General features: G+C 43.4%; 1 protein-coding gene across 1 annotated transcript in view; it reads right to left on the bottom strand.

Annotated features, from left to right (window-relative positions):
- Positions 1–22,225, bottom strand: part of CNTNAP2 (contactin associated protein 2) — a 664,834-nt gene that overhangs the window by 164,571 nt on the left and 478,038 nt on the right. Inside the window, exon 14 of the mRNA XM_054385136.1 lies at positions 7,393–7,549. Coding sequence (XP_054241111.1) covers positions 7,393–7,549 — 157 coding nt within the window. The remainder of the gene's footprint in view (positions 1–7,392; positions 7,550–22,225) is intronic.

Raw genomic sequence — 22,225 nt, 5'->3', positions numbered from 1 at the left:
CAAGCTGAGGACTATGCATTAGCAGTACAATACCAACACAGGGGCTAACTCCAGGCCAGCAGGTACTGTCCTTCAAAGTCTACACAAAACCAGTTGCCTGAACACCTTTTATGCAAGAGATGCTATGCTCTTCATCTGTCTTCAAATGAACTTTTAAATCACTAACACTAGTCTTATGTACCTATTTATGATGGTATGAATGCTGAGGAAAAAAGGTTTGTTGTCTGTGTCTGCAGACAACCTTGTCTAATAGAGTCCTGGTCTGTGGCTAGAGTCCTGTGGTGGAACTGAGATTCAAGTACAGGAGCATTTCAAAGCTGTTACTTAGCACACCTGTAGTATGACCAAGTGCTGGATGGAGTTCATCTCTTCCCTATATCATTATCTGTAGCATGACCAAGTGCTGGATGGAGCTTATCTCTCCACTATGTCATTATCTGTAGCATGCCCAAATGCTGGATGGAGTTCTATATAATTTCCATCTCCCAAACCCTTCATCAGTTGTTTTTTCAGTAACGAAAACATATTTAGACTTCTCTTGTGGGAGAAGCAGAAAAGAGGAAAGCACAATGAACCAACACAAGAAATATATAATTTCTATAAAAAATATATATAGCCAGTTATAAAAAAAAAAAAAGGGACAGAATCCACTTAAGGGGAAGAGATTCCAAATTTTTTATCATGTAAACTCTATTTCACAATTGCACACCAGTCACAGGTGGGGAGAAATGCAGAAAAGGGCTATTTAATACCCAATCCCTTTACCCTTTTCCCTACTGGAGAAGTTTTAATGGTCAAACTATAACTAGTAGGAATGAACTTCCTGGCTTCTGGCTGCTTTTCTGTTGTTGAAAGTTTCAGCTTAAACCTATAAATCATTAAAAAAAAAAAAAAAAAGAAAAGGTATTTCTTTTTGTATTAAATCTAACATTTCCTAACATTTCAATGCTTGGCTTTCAGTCTTTACTGTTCCTCTTCCTGCAGATTTTTGTTCTGTGCCATTACATACTGTTACAGCGTTGAATTTTGATTGACTGCAATTATCTTAACAGTAGGTGGCAATGTCAATGTACAGAGGAACTCTGAAAGGTAACCCTGAAAACCTACAAAAATCCGGATTTGTGAGGGTACAAAAGTCACAGGAGGTAATGCAAGTTGTCAGCTAAACTTCTCTGCCTTTGCCCACAAAGCTAGTTTAGTCTGTAACCATAACTACAAATACGTTTTGGTATTCCACAGAATCAGACAATAGCAGAAATTGGAAGGGACATCTGCAGATCATCTAGTCCAACCCCTCTGCTAAAGCAGGGTCACCCAGAGCAGGTTGCCCAGGATCACAACGTCCAGGTACGTCTGGAATCTCTCCAGAGAAGACGACTTCACAACCTCTTTGGGCAGCCTGCTCTAGGGCTCCAGCACTCTCAAAGTGCAGGATACTTTTGCAGCAAAAACATGGACTTCGCTTAAGAATGCAGGTTCTGGTTTAGGTGATGTGTGCAAATACATGTAAACTTTAATTATCTGCATCTGCTGTTTCCTCCCAGTACCCACCATTCAGCCTATCCACCCTCAAGGCCTGAATAATCAGCACATTAGGCATGTGCTAAATAGCTCTGCAAGTTACAGCATTCTCTTTCCTGTTTCGTTCAGACAGGCACAGTGCAAAGTTCAGTCCAAGTGCTGGGTCCTGCACTTGGGTCACAAAAACCCCATGAATGCTCCAGCCATGGGGAAGAGTGGCTGGAAAGCTGCCAAGTAGAGAAAGACCTGGGGATGTTGATCAGCCTCAAGCTGAACATAAGCCAGCATGCGCCAAGGAGGCCAAGCCAGGTTGCCAAGAAGGCCAACAGCATCCTGGCCTGGATCAGGAACACTGTGACCAGCAGAACTAGAGAAGTGATTGTTCCCCTGGGCTCAGCACTGATGAGGTCACACCTGGAGTCCCATGTTCAGTTTTGGGCTCCTCACTACAAGAAAGACATTGAGGTGTTGGAGCATGTCCAGAGAAGGGCAACAAAGCTGGTGAAGGGTCTGGAGAACAGGTAAGGTAAGGAGCAGCTGAGGGAACTGGGGTGGTTTAGTGAGGAGAAAAGGAGGCTGAGGGGACACCTTCTGACTCTCTACAACTCCCTGAAAGGAGGTTGGACTGAGGTAGGTGTTGGTCTTTTCTCCCTAGTATCAAGTGACAGGAAAGGTTTAGGTTGGATATTAGGAAAAAAATTATTTCCTGAAAGAGTGGTCAGGCAGTGGAACAGGCTGCCTATGGACGTGTTGGAATAGCTGTCCCTGCAGGTGTTAAAAAACCTCTGGATATGGCACTTTGGGACATGGTTTAATGGCCATGGTGGTGTTGGTTGCACTTAGTGATTTTGAAAGTCTTTTCCAACCTTAACAATTTTATGATTCTATGAAAGTTGCTCAGTGAACATTTAGAAAGCATGAATAGAAAATCTCTCCACACTTGAAGTATTTCAAGGCTATGGTGCAAACCAATCCCTGGAACACTGCAACTGAGTATAATTAACACCTCTGGTTAGGTCCTTACACAAAATTGGTCATACAATTGATTAAAAAAAAATCAAACCAAATCAAATCAAACACAATGTTTAGGAAAGTGAAATATTTCAGGCTGCTGAAAGCTTTAATTTGTCCCCTGTACCAGTCCTTGACTGGTCACTGATTATTATTTCTTCCAGAGAGCTCCAGCATTACTCAGTACAGAAGGCAGTCAGTACTCATTGAGTAAACCACTGCTCACTATCCTAATTTACCCTCATGCTTCAATATGTGAGACTTCATTTTATATTTAATGTGTATTTCAGCTCTCTCCATGAAGACTGCATTTTCTCATTGGATTTTCTATCGTGCTCATTACTACAGCAGATAATTGCTTCATAAATCTACCTCTCTTTGTAATACCTCTGTGAGGTGACTATCTGGATCATCATCTCCATTCTACGGATTGGATGTTAAGGCTGAGCAATGTTAAGGTTAAAAGCACACAAACATTTTTAGTTCTCAATCTGAGATGCCTACAGACATTTATTTATTTTTATTTTTGTTTTGGAGGATGGCACTAGATGTATTCAGTGATCACTTATTCCAGGTGCAGCTCTGAAGGTTTGGTATTTCCACAAACAGGACCTCTGGGTTTCCAGTTAGATACTGGGAAAATTACGACACTAATGACTGCTTTGTGAAGAAAGGGCTGATGAAACTTGGCAAGCATCATGCAGAAACCCAGTTCCAGAGGCAGAGCTAGAATCCAGCTCTCCAGTGGAGCATTCTCCTGCCTTTGCTATGAGATTGTTCATCAAATTGCAATTCCTTCATCTCTAATACAATTTCTAACTTACACAATAAAAAACATGGACAATATTCTACTTAGGCTACATCATTCTGATTCAGCCTGACCCATCTTCAATGGGTCCCCACTCTCTTCAAAAGGAGTGCCCTGCCCTTCAAAGTCACCGAATCATAGAATGGTAGGGGTTGGAATGGATCTCTGGAGATCATTGAGTCCAACCCCCCTGCTAAAGCAGGGTCACCTAGATCAGGTTGCACAGGAACTCTTCCAGAGAAGTATTGAAAGTCTGCAGAGAAGGAGACTCCACAACTAAGCTAACACTTTATTACTGGTAAGGATGAGAAGATACATTATAACATATGCAGTAGCTGTAATAGCTAAGGCTGTGTATGCAAAAGCAAGATATGAATGGATGTGGTGGATGCTTGCTTTCATAGCAGCTGGATGCTTCTCAGCCCTTTCTGGGCTCCCATTGCTACCACCAATTGAATCTACATGCTGATGGCAATTCTGCAGAAGCACTGTCGCAGACACTGTGGCCCAAACAGAAACTGCATTGCTGTCACCAGAATTGAGCACAAATGTTCTGCAAGTCCTGGTTAACATTCTACCCCTGAGAGATGAAGTCAGCAAGGTCTCCTAGCTTTGGAGCTCGCTTGCATTTTAGGTATTGATCAACTTGGCTAGAGAAAATTCCTAACTAGGACTTCCCAGATTCCAAAACTCAAAAGGTATGGCTTTAGGATGGGTTAGATTCTGTTCTCATTTCTTCTTGGGATTGACATACAGCATCACAGAATAGTGAGGGCTGGAAGGAACCTCTGGACATGATCAAGTCCAAGCCCCCTGCTAAAGCAGGGTAACCCACAGAAGGTTTCTTAGGAACACATTGTCCAGGTGGGTTTGGAATCTCTCCAGAGAAGGAGACTCCACAACCTCTCTGGGCAGCCTACTCCAGGGCTCCAGCACCCTCACAGTAAAGAATTTTTCAGTGGAATTTCCTGGTTTCCAGTTTGTGCCCACTGTTCCTTATCCTGCCACTGGGCATCACTGAAAATATCACAGCCCCATCCTCTTGCCCTCCATGCTTCAGCTTTTGATCAGCATCAAGAAGATTTCCTCTCTGGCTGCTCCTCTCCAGGCTAAAGAGCCCCAAGGCTCTCAGCTTCTCCTCCTCAGAGATGCTCTAGTCCCCTCAGATTCTTTGTAGCCTCTGTAGAACTCTCTCCAGTAGTTCCCTGCCTCTCTTGAACTGGGGAGCCCAGAACTGGACGCAATACTTCTGATGTCACCTGACCCAGGGCAGAACAGTGGGTGAGCGGAACCTAACACAACCTGATGGCCACACTCTTCTTCATGTACCCCTGGAGACCACTGGCCTTCCTGGCCAAAACAGCACATTGCTGCCTCATGTTCAACCCTTCTGCCAGCACTCCCAGGTCCTTCTCCACAGAGCTGCTTCCCAGAAGTTTAACCCCTCACCTGTACTGGTGCACGGGATTATTCCTCCCCAGTGCAGGACTCTACACTGCTCCTTCACCTACAGGCACAGATTAAAATACAATATCCAGTTGTAAAACTCTTGTTCCGAATCACCCTGTGATATACAATAGTTTTCCATGAAAAATCCCTGATATATATCCAGAGAAACACTGTATAAATGTCTTTCTCTTCCATGCTCTGAGTAAACTGTTGTGTATCTATTCTGATAGCAATTTTAATGTAGATTTTTAAAGAATCCAATAATGATAATTAGTTATTAGCAGATTCCATATAATCTCAGTGTACATTGTATAAGGGCTACAAAGGTTACAGAAAAGATTATTGAGCGAACACTGCTTATTTAAATCATCATCTGTGACTCTTAGAGGAGCCAGAAGAGATCAAAAGTCAAAGCTGTTTCCCTTGGTATAAGAGAGAAGAGTCAACATATGGTAGGGATTATGGTAGGTACCATTAGTCATGGGTAAGCAGCCAGTGCCTCAGGCAATGAAAACCCTGAGTGTTCCTAATTCTGCCATTATTGTAATAATTATTACAATACCTTCCTTTTGTCATTGCCATTTTGACACAGAACCAAATCTACCTCCCTTCTGCCACAATGCTCTAGTGCCCATGCTGGATTGAGAGTCCACTTGACTTTCTGTTCTTCACTCTCTATAATCCTAGCTCTGAAGTTTGGCACCATGTCTGCTTTGTGACTCTAACACTGACCTCTCCATCTCTGTGGTGTTCCATAGTTCACTCCATATCACAGCTTCCACCACACCGTCCTACCAATGTCTGAGCTTAGAATGGCAATGTTTGACTCCCCACATCACAGAAAAACAGAGTGGTAGTGACTGAAAGGGAGCCCTGAAGGTCATCTAGTCTAACTCCCCTACTAGAGCAGGATCACCTAGATTAAGCAATCACATCTTGGAAGAATTTCTTTATTAGTCTAATTTTTCGTTTTTCATACTTCATTCTTGCAGATGACACCTAACTGGGAGAAATAGCTGATTTGCCAGATGGGTGTGATGCCATCCAGAGGGACCTTGACAAGTCAGAGAAATATCATCAGTGCAACAGGGAAAAGTGTAAAGTCTTGCACCTGGAGAAAAATCTCGTGCACTGTTATATGCTGAAGTTCACTTAGCTAGGAAGCAAACTGACCATGGGGGTCCTGGTGGACATCAAGCTGAACATCAGTCAATAACGTGCCCTTGTGGCCAGGAAGACCAATAGTAGCCTGGGGTGTATTAGTCAAAGTATTACCAGCAAGACAAGGGAGATAATTCTTGCCCTCTGCTCAGCCCTGGTGATGCCACATCTGGAGTTTTGTGTCCAGTTCTGAGGTTGAAAGCACAGGAGAGAGACAGATGGACTGGAGAGAGTCTAGCGAAGGGCCTTGAAGGTGATTATGGGATTGGAGCTGACCATTCAAGCTGAAGAAGAGAAAGCTCAGAGAAATCTCACAGATCTCTATAAATACCTGAAAGGAAGGTGCAAAGGGGATAGAGCAAGTGCAGTAGCTTCCTCTGAACTACAGAGCCTTATACCATAACACTATTTAAGCCTAGTTCATAACATATTTTGCTCATGAAAGATGGATAATGAGGGTTGGAGTCACTGGATTGGTGACTTCACAGAATCATAAAATGCACTGGGTTGAAGGGACCTCTAGAGATCATCTAGTTCAACACCCCACCTCTCTCAGTAAGCAGGGACATCCCCAACTAGATCAGCTTGCTCAGAGTCCAATCAAGCCTGACATTGAATTTCAACTCCTGTCACCCACATTCTACAGGCAAATGGGTCCCTCTCTACAAGAAAGGCATTGAGGCACTGGACCAGCTCCAGAGAAGGCCAAGGAAGCTAGTGAAGGGTCTGGTGAACAGGCCTTGTGAGGAGCAGCTGAGAGCACCGAGATTGCTGAGGGGAGGCTGAAGGGAGACTTTCTCACTCTTTACAAGTCCCTGAAAAGGGGTGGGGGTTAGTCTCTTCTCCCTAGTAACAACCAACAGGATGAGAGGAAACAGCTGCAGTAGAAGTTTAGATTGGATATTGGAATAAAGCTCTTCACTAAAAGGATTCTTAAACACTGGAACAGGCTCCCAGGGAGGTGGTTAAATTCCCACCCTTGGAGGTGTTTGAAAGAGGGAGAGATGTGGTGCTGAGGTGCATGGTTTAGCACCACATGTGGTAGAGTTAGAGAATGGTTGGACACAATCTTAAAGACCTTTTCCAACTGAAGCAATTCTATGATTCTATAAATGTAGCAACAGTGCTCTAAAAAGAAGAATTTCTGGGTGCAGAGATAAAAATAAATGCTGTAAGGGAAGTTTGCCTGGTCAGCCAAAATGCTGGCTTTGCAGTTTTAGCATTCCTTTTTACAGCCGAGCTAACTTTCAAACACAGATGTCCTCCCTATATTGACAGTGAATCAAACAGAAATGAAGAGATGAGCAAATACTTTGCAGGAGGGATCACAAATAGAATATTTTTGCCTTTGTTCTTTGGTAAGAAAGGAAGTACATAAACAAGAGACATTCAAAATAATGTCAGTGCTGTAAAAATTGAGAGTCCTCTTGCAAACCACTCACCATTGCTTGTAGTCAGCATCACAGTTGCAGTAGAACTTGGGGTCAGTACAGTTGCGTTCAATGCCGCAGGCACATTTTTGAATGCCAGGTCCTGATCCGCCCCAATAGTAGTGCTTCTCGTTGGCTTTTCCAACCCACCAGGTATATGGATTCCCTTCTGCAAGGAAGGAAAATGCAAAGTCATGATGCAGCAAAGAGGTAGAGCTCCACAACACCTCAATTGGGCTCAGGTGTTTCATATGCAGTTAACGACACACAACTGGACAGCCGGCCAGCAACTTCTGGCAAACAAATGTGTTCATTCTTTCTGAGCAATCTAAAGGACCTTGCCAGGTAAACAAAACTCAGTTTCTTTTCTGTATTCCCAACCATGTCCTGGGCTGCATCCTCAGTAGTGTGGGCAGAGGGAGGGGATTCTGCCCCTCTGCTCCACTCTGCTGAGATCCCAGTGCTGGAGCCAGCTCTACAGCCCTTAAAAGAAAAAATGACATGGAACTGCTGGAGCAGGTCCAGAGGAGGCCACCAAGATGATCAGACAGGCAGAGCACCTCTGCTACAAGGACAGGTTGAGAGAGTTGGGGTTGTTCAGCCTGGAGAAGAGAAGGCTCCAGGGAGACCTCAGAGCAGCCTTCCAGTACCTGAAGGCTACCTGAAAGAGAGGAAACGGACTTTTTACAAAGGCATGGAGTGACAGGACAAGGGCTAATGGCTTCAAGCTGGAAGCAGCTGCATTTAGCTTAGGCAGTAAGAAATTCTTCCCCACAAGAGCGGTGAGGCACTGCAACAGGTTGCTCAGAGAAGTGGAAGTTCCAAGCCTGGAAGTGTTCATAGGCAGGTTGGATAGGGCCTTGACCAACCTAGTCAAGTAGGAGGTGTCCCTGCCCATGGCAGGGGGTTGGAACTGGATGATCCTTAAGCTCCTTTCCAACCCAAACTATTCCAGGAGTCTATAACACATATTCTAGTTTTCATAGTTTTGTGTGTGTGCATCCCACTTACGCATCTCCAAAAAACTACATCTGTAATCCTAAAAACAGCCATCTCACACTTAGGTTTCATCATCTAGACCATAAATCCACTTATCCCAGACATATGTTGAAAGCAATTCACAGAAGTTTAATTAAAGGAAATGACATTCCAGAGATATTTGCATTTGCGAAAACACCACCAAGCCTGTAAAAGGAACAGCTCTCTGAAAACACTTGGGTGGTGAATTGCTAAACACCATATAAAATAGCAGTACTGAACAGAACTGAATGTGAAATATTGCAGACGGATGAAGGTTGTTATTAGATGTCACCACGCTAGGCAGTGTGACCTTTCAGCTCTAGTGCTAATGCAACAGGTATGGTAATAACATGGCTTGACTGGGTCCTTACTGGGAGCAGTGCTGTTCAATGCCTTCACAAACCATACAGACAGTGGGATCGAGTCCAACTCAGCACGTTTGCAGATGACACCACACTGAGTGGTGTGGCTGATATGATAGAGGGATCTGGACAAGCTGTGAGAAGTGGGCCCAGGTGAACCTCAGGAGGTTCAATAAGGCCAAGTGTGATGTCCTGCACCTGGGTTGGGACAATCCCCATTATTGCTTCAGGCTAAGAAAAGATGTGATAGAGACTAGCCCTGCAGAAAAGGACTTGGGGATACCAGTAGATAAAAAGATGGATATTAACCAGCAATGTGCCCAGAAGGCCAATGGTGTCCTGGGCTGCATCAAAAAAAGCATAGCCAGCAGGCTGACAGAAGTGATTCTGCTACTATGCAGTGCAAAATGATGCAGTTTTGACCGTCAGCAAAAATTCTCTTTGTTTATACAAACTGTTCCTGTCAAGTGAAGGGTTCTATGATGCAGTCAGGAAGCTCTTCACTAGGAAGCAAAACTGCTAATTAAAGCCCCAGGAGTAAAAACAAACACAATTGTCAAAAAGAGGTTTAAAAATTCATAAACAGGTAGAAATGATGAAAGCAGATGAGAGTGATAACAGCCCACAGTAATGGGTGTCACAGCCTACAGTGATGGGTATCATGCACCATGACAGGGCATGTTTTAACTCTTTTAAAGGACAAATGGCATCCAGTTTTAAACCCACAATGAATTCTAACATAGATAGAGCTGTTTTCCACATCTCTATTTTTCAGCACACATATCTTTAACTAAGGATTTGCCCCCCTTGGATGTGTGCTGCTTCAGTCTGAAGCAAAGGTTTAGGTCCACAAATGTATGTAGGAAGACAGGTGTATGATTAAAGGTCCAGAAAGGTCAGGGAGGGTGTTTGAAGTCAGTATGTATTCTGTTAGCCATCCCCACAATCAGTAAGTCCAACACTGCTTGTGTGGGCACCATCAACAGTCTGTAATGGACTAGAATATTGTGCTTGCTACAGGAGGGCTCTTAGTAGACAGCTTGGCTACCATGTACTGGAGCAGACTTTCCATTAGGACATAACCCCATGCACTGGAATGGAATGAGCCTCAAAACAAACCATCCTGTGCCACAGTGGCCATACAAGGAGTTCTGGAGCTACTTGAAAGTCTGTTGTTAATAAAAGAATAAGATGGGGAAACACAGTTGTGTTCCGTTTGCTTGGTGCCAGCCACAATCAGAGCCTCTGGTTCTCATGTGGAACTTCAACCACTCTGATACTTGCTGGAGAGGTACCACTGCACCAGCAATCCTGCAGGCACTCTGGGTCACTACTCTCCAAATTCCCTTCTTCTGGAAGAAGGAAAAAGCGCCTGTCCGCTGACATTCTGATTTCCACCTTCTTAATTTCTCTTTGCAAATATAAAAGGATACATTAAGAAGACTGTGACAAGCAGGTCAAGAGAGGTTTCCCTCCCCTCTAATGTGCCCTGGTGAGGCCACATTTGGAGTATTTGGTCCAGTTGTGGGCTTCCCAGTTCAAGAGATACAAAGAACAACTAGAAAGAGTCCAGTGAAGGCTAAAGGGATGCTGAGGGGACTGGAGTGACTGTGTAAGTAGGTGAGGCTGAGAGTCCTGGAACTTTTTAGCCTGGAGAAGAGCAGCCTGAGAGGGGATCTTCTAAATGCTCATTGATAACTAAAGGGTGGGGAGAAAGAAGATGAGGCCAGACTCTTTTCAGAGATGCCCAGTGAGAGGAGAAGGGGCAATGGGCACAAACTAGAACACAAGAGGTTCCACTTAAACATAAGGAAAAACTTCTGTTCTAACAAAGGGAACTTTTTTGTATTCTAAGAGATCTTAGTGTGTCATAAAAAAGTGATTCCTTTTTCATGGCATAAATGTATCTCTGTGTGAACCATTCCATTTAATATAAAAACATACTCAACCAAAGTTAATGTAGTATGAACAGAACTCTCAACAGTCAATAATATATTTATCTCTAACATAGCCAAGCAGCCTCAAAATGCCTAACTTTGGAAAGCACACTTTACATTACACTGAGCATTTACTAAAATCAGTTGGCTTTATTATTTTTAAATGCAACTCATTCATTAGCATAGAACTGCTTTCCACATTTTAGGGCTGTTATTTCAAAGGTGTTTGGTTCCAGTAACTGAAACTCCAATATTGAGAGAATTCATATTAGGGAGCTTCTCACTCTCTACAACTCTCTGAAAGGAGGCTGGAGCCAGGACTCCTCTCCCTAGTAACAAGTGGTCGGACAAGCGCAAATGGCCTCAAGTTCCACCAGAGGAGGTTTAGGTTGGATATTAGAAGAAATTTCTTAACTGAAAGGGTTCTTAAACACTGGAAGAGGCTCGCCAGGAAGACAGTTGAATCCCCATCCCTGGAGGTGTTTAAATAGCGTAGAGATATGGTGCTCTGGGGAACAATTTGGCACCAGACTTGGTAGAGCTAGAAAATGCTTGGACTTAAAGACCTTTTCCAATCTAAATGATTCTATAATTTTCTCCCCATAGCAAATTTCCTTTCTTTCTCTCCACTCTTCCTTCACTTAAAAGCAGCACTTTTTGCAGCAAGGGTCTGCCAAACCTGGCTGACTCCCATGGCTACTGAAGGAAGAAGCAGAAGCATGTTGTATCTGCAGCTTCTGGGATCAAAGGACGAACGGTGGTCACTATCCAAGGCTTCCTGGGTATCTTTTCCCTTGGTTCTCTATCCCAGCTCTTTCCCATGCCCAGCACTTTATTTTGGGAAAAATAACAACAGAAATTAACATTGGCAGCACTGCTAAGGACATGGCTAGTCTTGCTCAGCATTCTGAGTCTGACAAGAGGCAATTCTTCAGGCGAAAAATCTCAGTTCAGTTACTACTTGCAGCTGGTGATCTTCATACTCCCTCAGCATCCAGTCACTGTGTTAGGGTATACTTCTGCCTATTCCTTTTGAGGTCTGTTTCTTGGTCCACTTCCCATCAATTAGCCCAACTCCTTGATAAACCTTTACATTCTACCTGCATCTGCAGCCTCTTGTGGTGAATCGAAGCAAGCTACAGCCTGCTCTCGACAGGGTTTATCCTGCTTCTGCCTGTCAGGAAATTTTTGTGACCTTTTAGAACTGCAGGGAATGGTTTATAAAGAAAGGATAAAAACACCTTCAAACTGAAGCCAATGGCTCAGTACCTCTGAAAAACAAGACAGGTGAAAATTTCTCAGTGGGGACATGGCCTAACTTTAACAGCTGCATTTAGCTGTTCCTTTGCAAGAAATGAGGTGCTAATTTACTGGACTGCATAGCTTTGATTTTTTAAGAGGGTAGGGGTGGTGTGTAATGCCATTCCACTTATCCATTAATACCATGGATTCCCTAATAAATACTAAGGAATGCCAACAATGCTCACACTATTATTTTCTGAAGAGATTCTTTTGTTCATTTCTTTCTTAATAGAACAGAATAAAGCAGCACAAGTTGCATTAATTATTCTGTTCTTGCTATTGGCAGAATAGAATCACAAAAAGGTTTGTGTTGGAAGGGACCTTAAAGATGCAGTTCCAACCCAATGCCACTGGCAGGGGCACTGTCCACTAGAACAGATTGCTGAAGGCCCCATCCAACCTGTCTTTGAGCACTTCCAGGATTGGAGCCTCCACAACTTCCCTGAGCAGCCTGTTCCAGTGCCTCACCACCCTCATGGGGAAGAATGTCCTCCTAACGTCTTATATAAATACAACTTCTACTCTGAAGCCATCACCCCTTATTGGGTCACTCCATGACTTTGTCTAAAGTTCCCCTGTAGCCCCCATAAACACTGACAGGCTGCACTAAGGTCTCCCTGGAACCTTTTCTTCTCCAGGCTGAATAATCCCAACTCTCTTAGCCTGCCTTCACAGTAGAGGTGCTCCAGCACTTGGGTCATGTTGGCAGCCCTGCTCTGGACCCACTCTAACAGTTCCATGTCCCTCTTTTGTTGGGGGCTCCAGCCATACACATTTCTATCACAAATAGAAATGGCAGTTCTTTCCCAGGGATAATACAGATGACGAAATTAAAGACAAAACTTATATATATTCTTTCCATGTGCACTTTGCATTAAGCTACAGTATAGCAAACTGTACCTTTAGCCTCACACAAGGGTAACTTGATTTTAGGTCATGGTTCATTAGAGACTGTGCAGGAATTCTATTTGATATTGCATGGAAGAAAGAGGCACTGAAAGAATAATTCTGTCACTGCTGGAAAAGTTCAGCATGCTAATGTGGCTGTGCGCTTCACGGCTTTCACCTTGCTTCTTACTGCCATCTCTTTTTCTTTACCCCAGCAGCAGTATCTATTCCTTTCAGGTCAAATCATTTTTATGAACATTGTGAGCCATTTATCTCAGCTTCTGAAGACTTAATATTTGGAAAAACTAAGCAAATGTGGTTTGATGTCACTCATGCATTAAGTACATCCACATGTTCCAATTTAGGATTCTAAAAGTCAAGGGAGTCAAAGCTGGGTAGGCTTTGCTGACCTAGTTTATTTTGTGCTGATTTGATTTTGTTCATCTTTATTATTATGTCTGTACTTAGGACCAATATGAAGCTGAAGAGGCAATTTGCAGGTTTGCTGCCCCTGCCTCATGTCTTAGACTAAATGTGCAGTGGCTGAGGAGTATCACAGAAACAGCAGACACTCCTAAGTGCAGATGCTCAACTGTAGTGCAGATTCTGCTCCTGCTTGCACCCCAGGTGGACTGTGAGCAAGCTGAGCCAATTTATGTGATCACCTAGAAGGCTGAATTATTTGAAAGTGACAGAACAGAGCTGAGAGATGAGTCTGGCTGCTGGGTCACATTTCCAGATTTCAATGAAAGTCCCTTGCAGAAAGTGACTTCTTAAGCGAACCTCTGAAGATAAAATGGCAATTCATAGATAATATCCATATGAGATTGTTCTGCTTGCCCTCTATTGTGCCATACAATATATACTCATGAATTTAATATGACATTTTTAAGTCAAGTAAATACACAGAATCCCAGCTGGAAGGGACCTATGGAGATCTAGCTCAATCCCCTGCTAAAGCAGGGTCACCCACATCTGGTTGCCCAGGATCACAATGTCCAGTCAGGTTTGGAATCTCTCTAGACAAGAAGACTCCACAACTTCTCTGGGCACCTTGCTCCAGGGCTCCTATGCTCAAGTTTGTGCTTGTTAGCTCTTGTCCTGTCACTGGGCACCACTGAAAAAAGACTGGCCCCATCCTCCTGATATTCCTATGCTGCTATTGTAGTTTCGTTAACAGGCAAATAATTTTCCTTTTGCAACCAACTAGGAAAGGTATAAGGAGTCCTTAGTATTTATGAACCACCAGTGGTTGCAATTCTACTAATGACTAAAAGTTAGACTACTCGAACCATTATGGGAAGACAAATGAGGCATTTGAGCACGTTGCAAACTTGAGGCAGAAAAGAGAGATTCAAAACTAAACCAACAAAAGGAAAATCACAAAAAAGAGCTCTTGGCCACTTCAGAAAACTAGGATTACCTAGTTTAGAGATGCTTGTGAGTTTAATGGAAATATGAAATCATTAAGGTTGGAAAAGACCTCCATGATCATGAAAGTCCAACCATCAACCTAACACCAGCATGTCCACTAAACCATGTCCTGAAGGTCAATGTCTAGACATTTTTTGAACACCTCCAGGGACAGTGACTCCACCATCTCCTGGGTGAGCCTGTTCCAATGCCTGACCACTCTTTCAGGAAAGAAAATTTTCCTAATATCCAACCTAAACCTGCCTGGTGCAACTTGAGGTAATTTCCTCTTGTCCTAAAACTTTGAACCTTATGGTAACTTCTGTCCTGTAGCTACTTGTGTCTGGTTTAGCCCTCTTTTTTCAAAGTGGCAGTATCTATAAAAGTTTTGGGGTTTTGTTTTGTTTCTTTTTTACGATGCTAGCCTGGAGCATTTGTGTTCTTTGTAAGCTCACTGAGGTGGTTGGTCTGTTTGACAGTACTGTTTGACAGATTCTGTTTACCAATGGAGACAAGCATAACCATCTCCATAACCCAAACTAGAAGAGCTTCCATGGCCTTCAGTGCTAGGAACTAGAAGAAGATGTTTAGATGCCCAGCCAGGAGTCCTGGCACTTATCTTGGAAGAAAAGACTCATGCTATCAGTCCTCACCATATTTCTTAGGCTTCAGTTATGTTTTGGTTCACAAAGATAGGCTGAATTGAGAAGAGCCTAAATGTTCTCATCCACATCCAGTAAAAGGCAGAAAAGAAGGGAACTTGCTCAAATACTTGAGAAACAAAATGACTGCCTGCTTACTGGTGCTCATGTCTCACTGATGACTGCTGCTGTGTTCTTTATTACATGAAAATGTTCTCATGTGTCCGTTTATTTGCCTGCTAATTTCTCAGAATATGTCTTTCATGTATGCATACATTAATTTCAAAAGATAAAGCAGCAAGTAGAATCTTATCCTCCATACTAGATGAGCAGCTAAAGCATCTCTCCAGTAAGGCAAACAGGGTTATTTTTGTTCCAGTATCAGAACTGCTTGTTAAAATTTAAAATCTCTGAATTGTTTTGGTAGGAAAGACCTACCAAAGACTGTCCAGTCCAACCATTCTTTATCTCTATCAAGTCTAGTGCTAAACCATATCCCTCAGCACCACATTTCTGCCTCTTTGAAACACCTCCAGGGATGGGGATTCAACAGCCTCCCTAGAGAGCCTGTTCCAGTCTTTGAGAACCTTTCCAGTCAAGAAGTTTCTTCTAATATCCCAAGGGACAACACAAAGCCACAGGCTCATGATTCCAGAGAGCTGCCACAGAATTATAGAATCATTTAGAGTGGAAAAGACCTTTAGGATTATCAAGTCCAACCATTAACACAGAACTGCCACATCCATCACCAAACCATGTAGACCCACAAAAAGGCAGGCAAAGATGACTTGTCTCTTAGAATTAGCAACTTATAAAAAGATTCAGAGGGAAAACTGTCATGCTGATACTCAGTGGCATCTTAGGAAAAAGCTGACAGCTTTATTTTGCTACTGGAGAGATTTATTCTTCCCCTCAGCTCATGAAGAGCTAGTACAGTACAAATGATTTTTTCCCCTTGTCAGGACACACATTCCAAGCTGCAGCACTACTAGCCAAGCCTGACTTGTTATTTTTCTTGGAATCAGGTCTCAGTGGTGAGATTTAGCTGGGGAAAGCAGCTGTCTGATGTCCTCATATGCTACTGTTTGCTGGGTTTTGAAGTGAATACATTGTAACACTACCAGTCCCCACTGTTTTTTACAGCAGAGTGTGCCAGACTTGCCAGTGTTGCAATTAACTGTGTGTTGTAAATTGACTGGATCATTTAAGGCCAAAGAACAGTGTCTTTGCTTAAGGGAATGCTTAATGGGGAAAGGATAGGACCTTTTAAAACAATAAAATGCCATTCAAAGATAAAAACCACATTTATATACACAAGTATTCTACAAAAAGACTTCACAACAATTTTCACTACATGCTCTGAACAAGGAGGTTATGGTGTCTGTTCTGGGAGGAAAACATGCAGGATGTCTAAATCCCAGTTAGAAAGTCTAACTGCAGGATAAATAGACTTTTCACAACTGGAACCACCCCAGGAAGCTCAGGTAGCAGCAACAGCAAAGCTGGGAAAGTCTTAGGTACAAGCTTACAGCCCACCTTGACGTTTACCCAGCCAGGTCATTGTAAAATGCACATTTCCATATCATGGTCTTGCAAAGGACAAATTCATACTAAAACAAAGGATTCCATGGTTTGGCTAAAGGGAAGAACGTCTTTTTGTCATCACTTGATAAAGTTCTCTCTACCCAACCTTGCTGGACAAGCAAACAGCACACAGGTAAGCACACACCCATTACCATTGATACTTTGTGAGCTAACGTAACTAAAGCCTCTGAATTATTTAATTTCTTAAAAAGGACATTAAAAAAGCCCAGAAACTTGGTAATGATACTGCAGCAGCATAGAGATGTATCTGGTAGTTTCCTCTCTCTCAGCCTGTAGTCCAAAGGAAGCTACAAAGATGCTGAGGGGACTGGAGCACCTCTGTGAGGAGGAGAGGCTGAGAGCCCTGGGGCTGTTTAGCCTGGAGAAGAGCAGCCTGAAAGGGGATCTTCTCAGTGCTCATCAATAGCTAAAGCACAAGGGTCAAGAGGATGTAGCCAGATTCTTTTCAGTGGTGCACACTGATAGGACAAGGGGGAAATGGGCACAAAGAAGAAAGGCAGTTTCACCTAAACAGAACGAAAAACTTCTGTGTAAGGATGTTGGAGCCCTGGAGCCTGCTTCCCAGAGAGGTTGTGAAGTCTTTTTCCCTGGAGAGATTCTAAACCTGCTTGGACATTGTGGTCCTATGCAATTTGCTGTGGGTGACACTGCTTTAGCAGAGGGTTGGACTAGATAACCTTTAGAGGTCCCTTCCAAGCCCCACCATGCATGGGATTCTATGATTTTTGCTTGGCACACCCAGAGAGAGCTGCTTTTAGTCTATATACAGAAGAAAACAGGTAACGTTCCTATGTGTACCTACATCATTCAGCACCGAGGGTGTTGCTGGTCCACTTCATCTGATCTGCAGTAATAACAGCTTATATGGAACTAAATATGACAACTTCTTAAGAGCTGATACCATTATTTTACTCACAAATGAACTAAAACTAACAAGATCCCCAGGTAAATTAAGCTACGCTCCTGGTGAGCAGAACAGATGAAAGCTTTTTCTGCAAGGGCTCTTTCCTCAGGGGTTCCACATCCTTCCTCTCAAGCATTTCCCTTTCCAGACTGCTGCTCCCTGCCCCCAAGTACAATTCAGCAGCAGCTGAAGCTGAAAGAAAAAGGGCCACTATGAGAGTCAGAAGGACTTCAGGCTTCTCTGCACCCATGAGAACTTGATATCTGGCACTTCACATGGAACATGGACTGTGACTCATCTAGAAATTGGTCTCGGGGAGCACAAGAGTTTTCTTTTGCTGATGAGGCTGCTGCAGCAGCTGCTGCTGCTCTTGATTTTCTTTCCCCACTGACTGTTGAGGAACCTTAAACCAATCAGTTTTACTTCTTCCTTCCCATTGTGCTGTATTGAGAGCCATGAATTCTTGATAACACTGACATTCCTATGGCAGATCAGAAAAAATCTCTTTTTATTTTCTCTCTGTCTCTCTTTCTCTTTTTTTTTTTCCCCCCAGTGACACTGTGTTAAGGAACAGTTCCAAAGGCACAACCAGCAGTAACGTATGAGTACAAACATTAGCCTTTTTGCATGATGGCCACACTGCTCCCAAAGTGCCCACCATGTCAAATCTGAAAGGTCTCCAGAGATGTAAACCATGCATTACCATGACTTGCAGTGTGTTGTGTTCCATACAGCAGCAATGGATTTCAGATGAGAAACAAATGACCTGATGAGCCTCAGCAGTGAGGCTTACAAGCAGGCTGAGTCCTGAGCATATTCAAATTGAAATAAAGGAAGCTACATTAGACAAAAACCTCGTCAATCTGGGACCAATAAAGATTAAAGTTGGAGTTCCAAACCCAAGCCATCTGTTAAGCAAGGACTATTTGAAACGGCAATGGGACATGCCAAAGAATAACGCTCTGGTCAGAATGTGTTTTCATTCTTGCCATGTTTCTACACTCCAAACACTTTCATTTCACATGGCCTGTGCAGTTTGAGATGAACCTGGAAATTATGAGACTGTTATATCCCCTTACTAGCAATCAGAGAAACATCCAAATAACCTTTTCAAGAGTAAGGTGAACCTCATGAAGTTCAATAAGGGCAAACATAGGGTCCTGCACCTGGGCAGGAACACCCCCTTGCATCAATAGAGGTGAGGGACTGACCTGCTAGAAAGCTCTGTGAAAAAGGACCGGGGAGTGACGCTGGACAACAACATGAGCCAGCAGTGTGCTCTTGTGGCCAAGAAGGCCAGTGGCCTCTTGAGGTGCATTAAGAAGAGCATGGCCAGCAGGTCCAGGGAGGTTCTCCTCTCCTTCTACTCTGCCCTGGTGAGGCCACATCTGGAGTACTGGATCCAGTTGCAGGATCCCCAGTTTAAGAGACAAGGAACTACTAAAGAGAATCCAATGGAGGCTACAAAGATGCTCAGGGGACTGGAACATCTCTCTGAGGAGGAAAGGCTGATAGCCCTGGGGCTGCTTAGCCTACAGAAGAGCAGCCTGAGAGGGGATCTTCTCAATGCTAATCAACAGCTAAAGGGTGGGGGGCAAGATGACAGGGCCAGACTTTTTTAAGTGATGCCCAGTGACAGGACAAGGAGCAATGGGCACAAACTAGAACACAGGATGTTCCATCCAAACAGGAAGAGAAAATTCTTTGCTGTGAGGGTGCTGGAGCTCTGGAGCAGGCTGGCCAAAAAGGTTGTGGAGCCTCCTTCGTTGGAGACTTCCACTTGGACGCAACCCTGGGCAAGCTGCTGTGGGTGACTGTGCTTTAGAAGGGGGTTGGGACTAGGTGATCTCCAGAAGTCCCTTCCAATCCCCACTAACCCGATAATTAATATGCAGAGAGTTTAGAAGCAGTGAGCCAGCAGTGATCAGGCTGCTGCTACAGACAAATCTAAACAACCCAAAATTTCAGTAGAAAGGGGACAAGCAGGAAAGTGGGGTAACTGACTTCAGATGTGAAATGTGTTATCTTCAGCTTCATCTGGAGAAAACTGTCTTGCATCCAATGCTGGGATATGAAAGGCAAGTAATCAGTGCCCTGTTTCAGCTGATCATTTGTCAAACCTGGTGATGGGTTTGTGTTTTGCTCCTTAGGCGATTTCTCTTCTAGGGCAGGCTGGGTCTTCTGGCTACTCTAATAACCACATCTCTATTGATTTCTGGGAAACAGACATATTGATCAGAACTGACAACTAGAAAGGTGAGGTGATGTGTTTGACATTGTCAAGCCACCACCTTCTACAGCCTAAGCTCAGGGAACTCTTACTGCTTGCTGAAGCTTGTTTCATCTGTCCTTTCAAGCACATTAATTCTCACACATGGGTTTTGGATTTCTCTACAGGAAAATAGAAATGGGCTAATGATGCACTTTATTGAAGATCTAATAAGATATGATGATGATCTCTTATCCTATGAGTTGAAATGGCATTTCCTAACTATCATTATGTACTCACAGGGCAGAGGAATTACACTGATGAAGTGTACAGAGCTCAGGCTGCAGTAGTAACAGTAGAAACAGAATTCCAATTTCACTGGCTGCTGCAAAACTTGATTTTAAAGTCCTACATTATGGCACTGACACGAAAAATGACTTCCCCTGCTTTGTGTGATAGAGTTTCAATCCCACACTCTAGAGAGATAATGAGATATTGGTGAAGATAACATCAACAGTTTTGCCCTTGGTCAATTCTTTGGACTCCTTTCGCTCCTGCATGCAATTTTCTTTTGTCAAGATCAAGAGTTTACCTCCCTGCCTGCAAGTCCGTCTTGCTAACACAGCTCTTGGAGAAGTCTCAGCTGACTCTGAAGCTTCTCCAGAGAAAGCTGAGACTCCCTCCCAAACAGCTTTGCCATGAAGCCTCAGTGGGAACTCAGTGGGAGCTCCGTCCTCTTTCCTTGGGAGCTCCTATGTGAGTGATGAGAAACACTGCAGATGCATTGCAGCCACCAACCTCTCTACTTTTGGACCTAGGCCCAATGGACTGCCTTCCTGGCCTGACCTTGGGCCTACCTTGTCACTATGGATTTGCCAAGCAATTGTTGGTCTTTTTCTGAACCTGACAATTGTTTCTGGACCTGATTCCTACCATGACTCGAGAAGGAAATTCCTTTTTCAAATACTGGCATTAATGACAACAAACTGGATGACCCTTGATTGTAGAATCCTAGAATTGTTTCAGTTGGAAATGACCTCTACCATCATCAAGTCCAACCATCAACCTAAGTCCACTATGATCATCAAAACATGTCCCAAAGTGCCATGTTCACATGTTTCTTGAACACCTCCAAAGATGGTGACTTCACTACCTCCCCAGGCAGCCTGTTCCAATGCCTGACCTTCAGTGAAGACATTTTTCCTAATATCCAACCTAAACCTCCCCTGGCACAATTTCAGGATATTTCATCTCTTTCTATCACCTGATACTAGGGAGAAGAGACTGACTCCCACCTCACTATAACCTCCCTTCTTGCTATGAAGAACGTTGAAACATGAAAGGAGGTTCAAAATAATGGACTGAAAAAGCTGGTTTAGAATGAGTATTTTTGTATGGTCTGAATCTTTATCACATGGAGCCTTTCTCTACTTTTGAGTCAAAAGCATTTTGTCCACTGGCTGTGCTGCTGAATCCTAGCTCTCACATGAAGCCTCTCCCACAGCGACCAGATTCCAGAGTCCCAGAGCGCTGCCATCTCCACAAGTGATGTTTGGTATAAGAGTTTGAAAACCTTGGAGTTAATTGGTAGAAATCAAATTTGGCTACACTCTTTACACACCTAGGGAGAAAGCAGAAATTTCTGCCCCAGTGAGACCACATCTGGAGTATTGTGTCCAGTTCTGGGCTCCTCAGTTCAAGAGGGACAGAGAACTACTGGAGAGAGTGCAATGGAGGGCTATGAAGATGATTAAGGGATTAGAATACCTCTCTGATGAGGAAAGGCTGAGAAACCTGGGGCTGTTTGGGGAGAAGGCTGAGAAGGGATTTGATCAATATTACAAACATCTGAAAGGTGAGTGTCAAGAAGACAAGGTCAGACTCTATTCAGTGGTACCCACTGACAGGACAAGGGGCAAAAGGGCAATGGATACAAACTGGAATGCAGGAATTCCACCTCAGCATGAGGAAAAAGCTTACTTGCTGTAAGGGGAGCCCTGGAACAGGTTGCCCAGAGAGTTTGTAAAGTCTCCTTCTCTAGAGACTTTCAAGACCTGTGTGGACATGTTCCTATATGACCTGCCCTAGGTGACCCTGCTCTGGCAGGGGGATTGAACTTGATCTCCAGAGGTCCGTTCTAACCACATTCTATGATTGTATGAAGTTTCTTTCCACAGCTGGCAAAGAGTAAAATCAAACCACCAGCAGAAGATGAAGCCAGACATTTTTACACTAGAAATAAAGTTCAATTAAATTCATTAACTTTTGGCACAGTTTGCAGAGAGTTATGTTAAATTCCTCACCACAAAAAATCTGTATAGTCAAAACCGAGATCCTTCCTAAAACATACGCTCTGAATAAACAGCAAATGCTAGGCAGGCTTTAAAGAGAAGTTCAGATTAAATTATTGTAAAAATTCCATCTGGCTTTATAATCTCCTTTGCAAAAAAAGGATATTGGATACTGCTGAACAAAACTTGGAAGCTTTAGTCATTCAGAATGTCACTGATTTTCCAGTTGCACTTGCTAAGCAATAAAAGGAGATTGTAATGAGGTGGAGGCCG

The sequence above is a fragment of the Indicator indicator genome, chromosome 11 (assembly GCF_027791375.1).
Source record: "Indicator indicator isolate 239-I01 chromosome 11, UM_Iind_1.1, whole genome shotgun sequence".
Lineage (NCBI taxonomy): Eukaryota > Metazoa > Chordata > Aves > Piciformes > Indicatoridae > Indicator > Indicator indicator.
The sequence above is the reverse complement of the archived record's forward strand: the minus strand, read 5'-3'. Positions and strand labels throughout refer to the sequence as shown.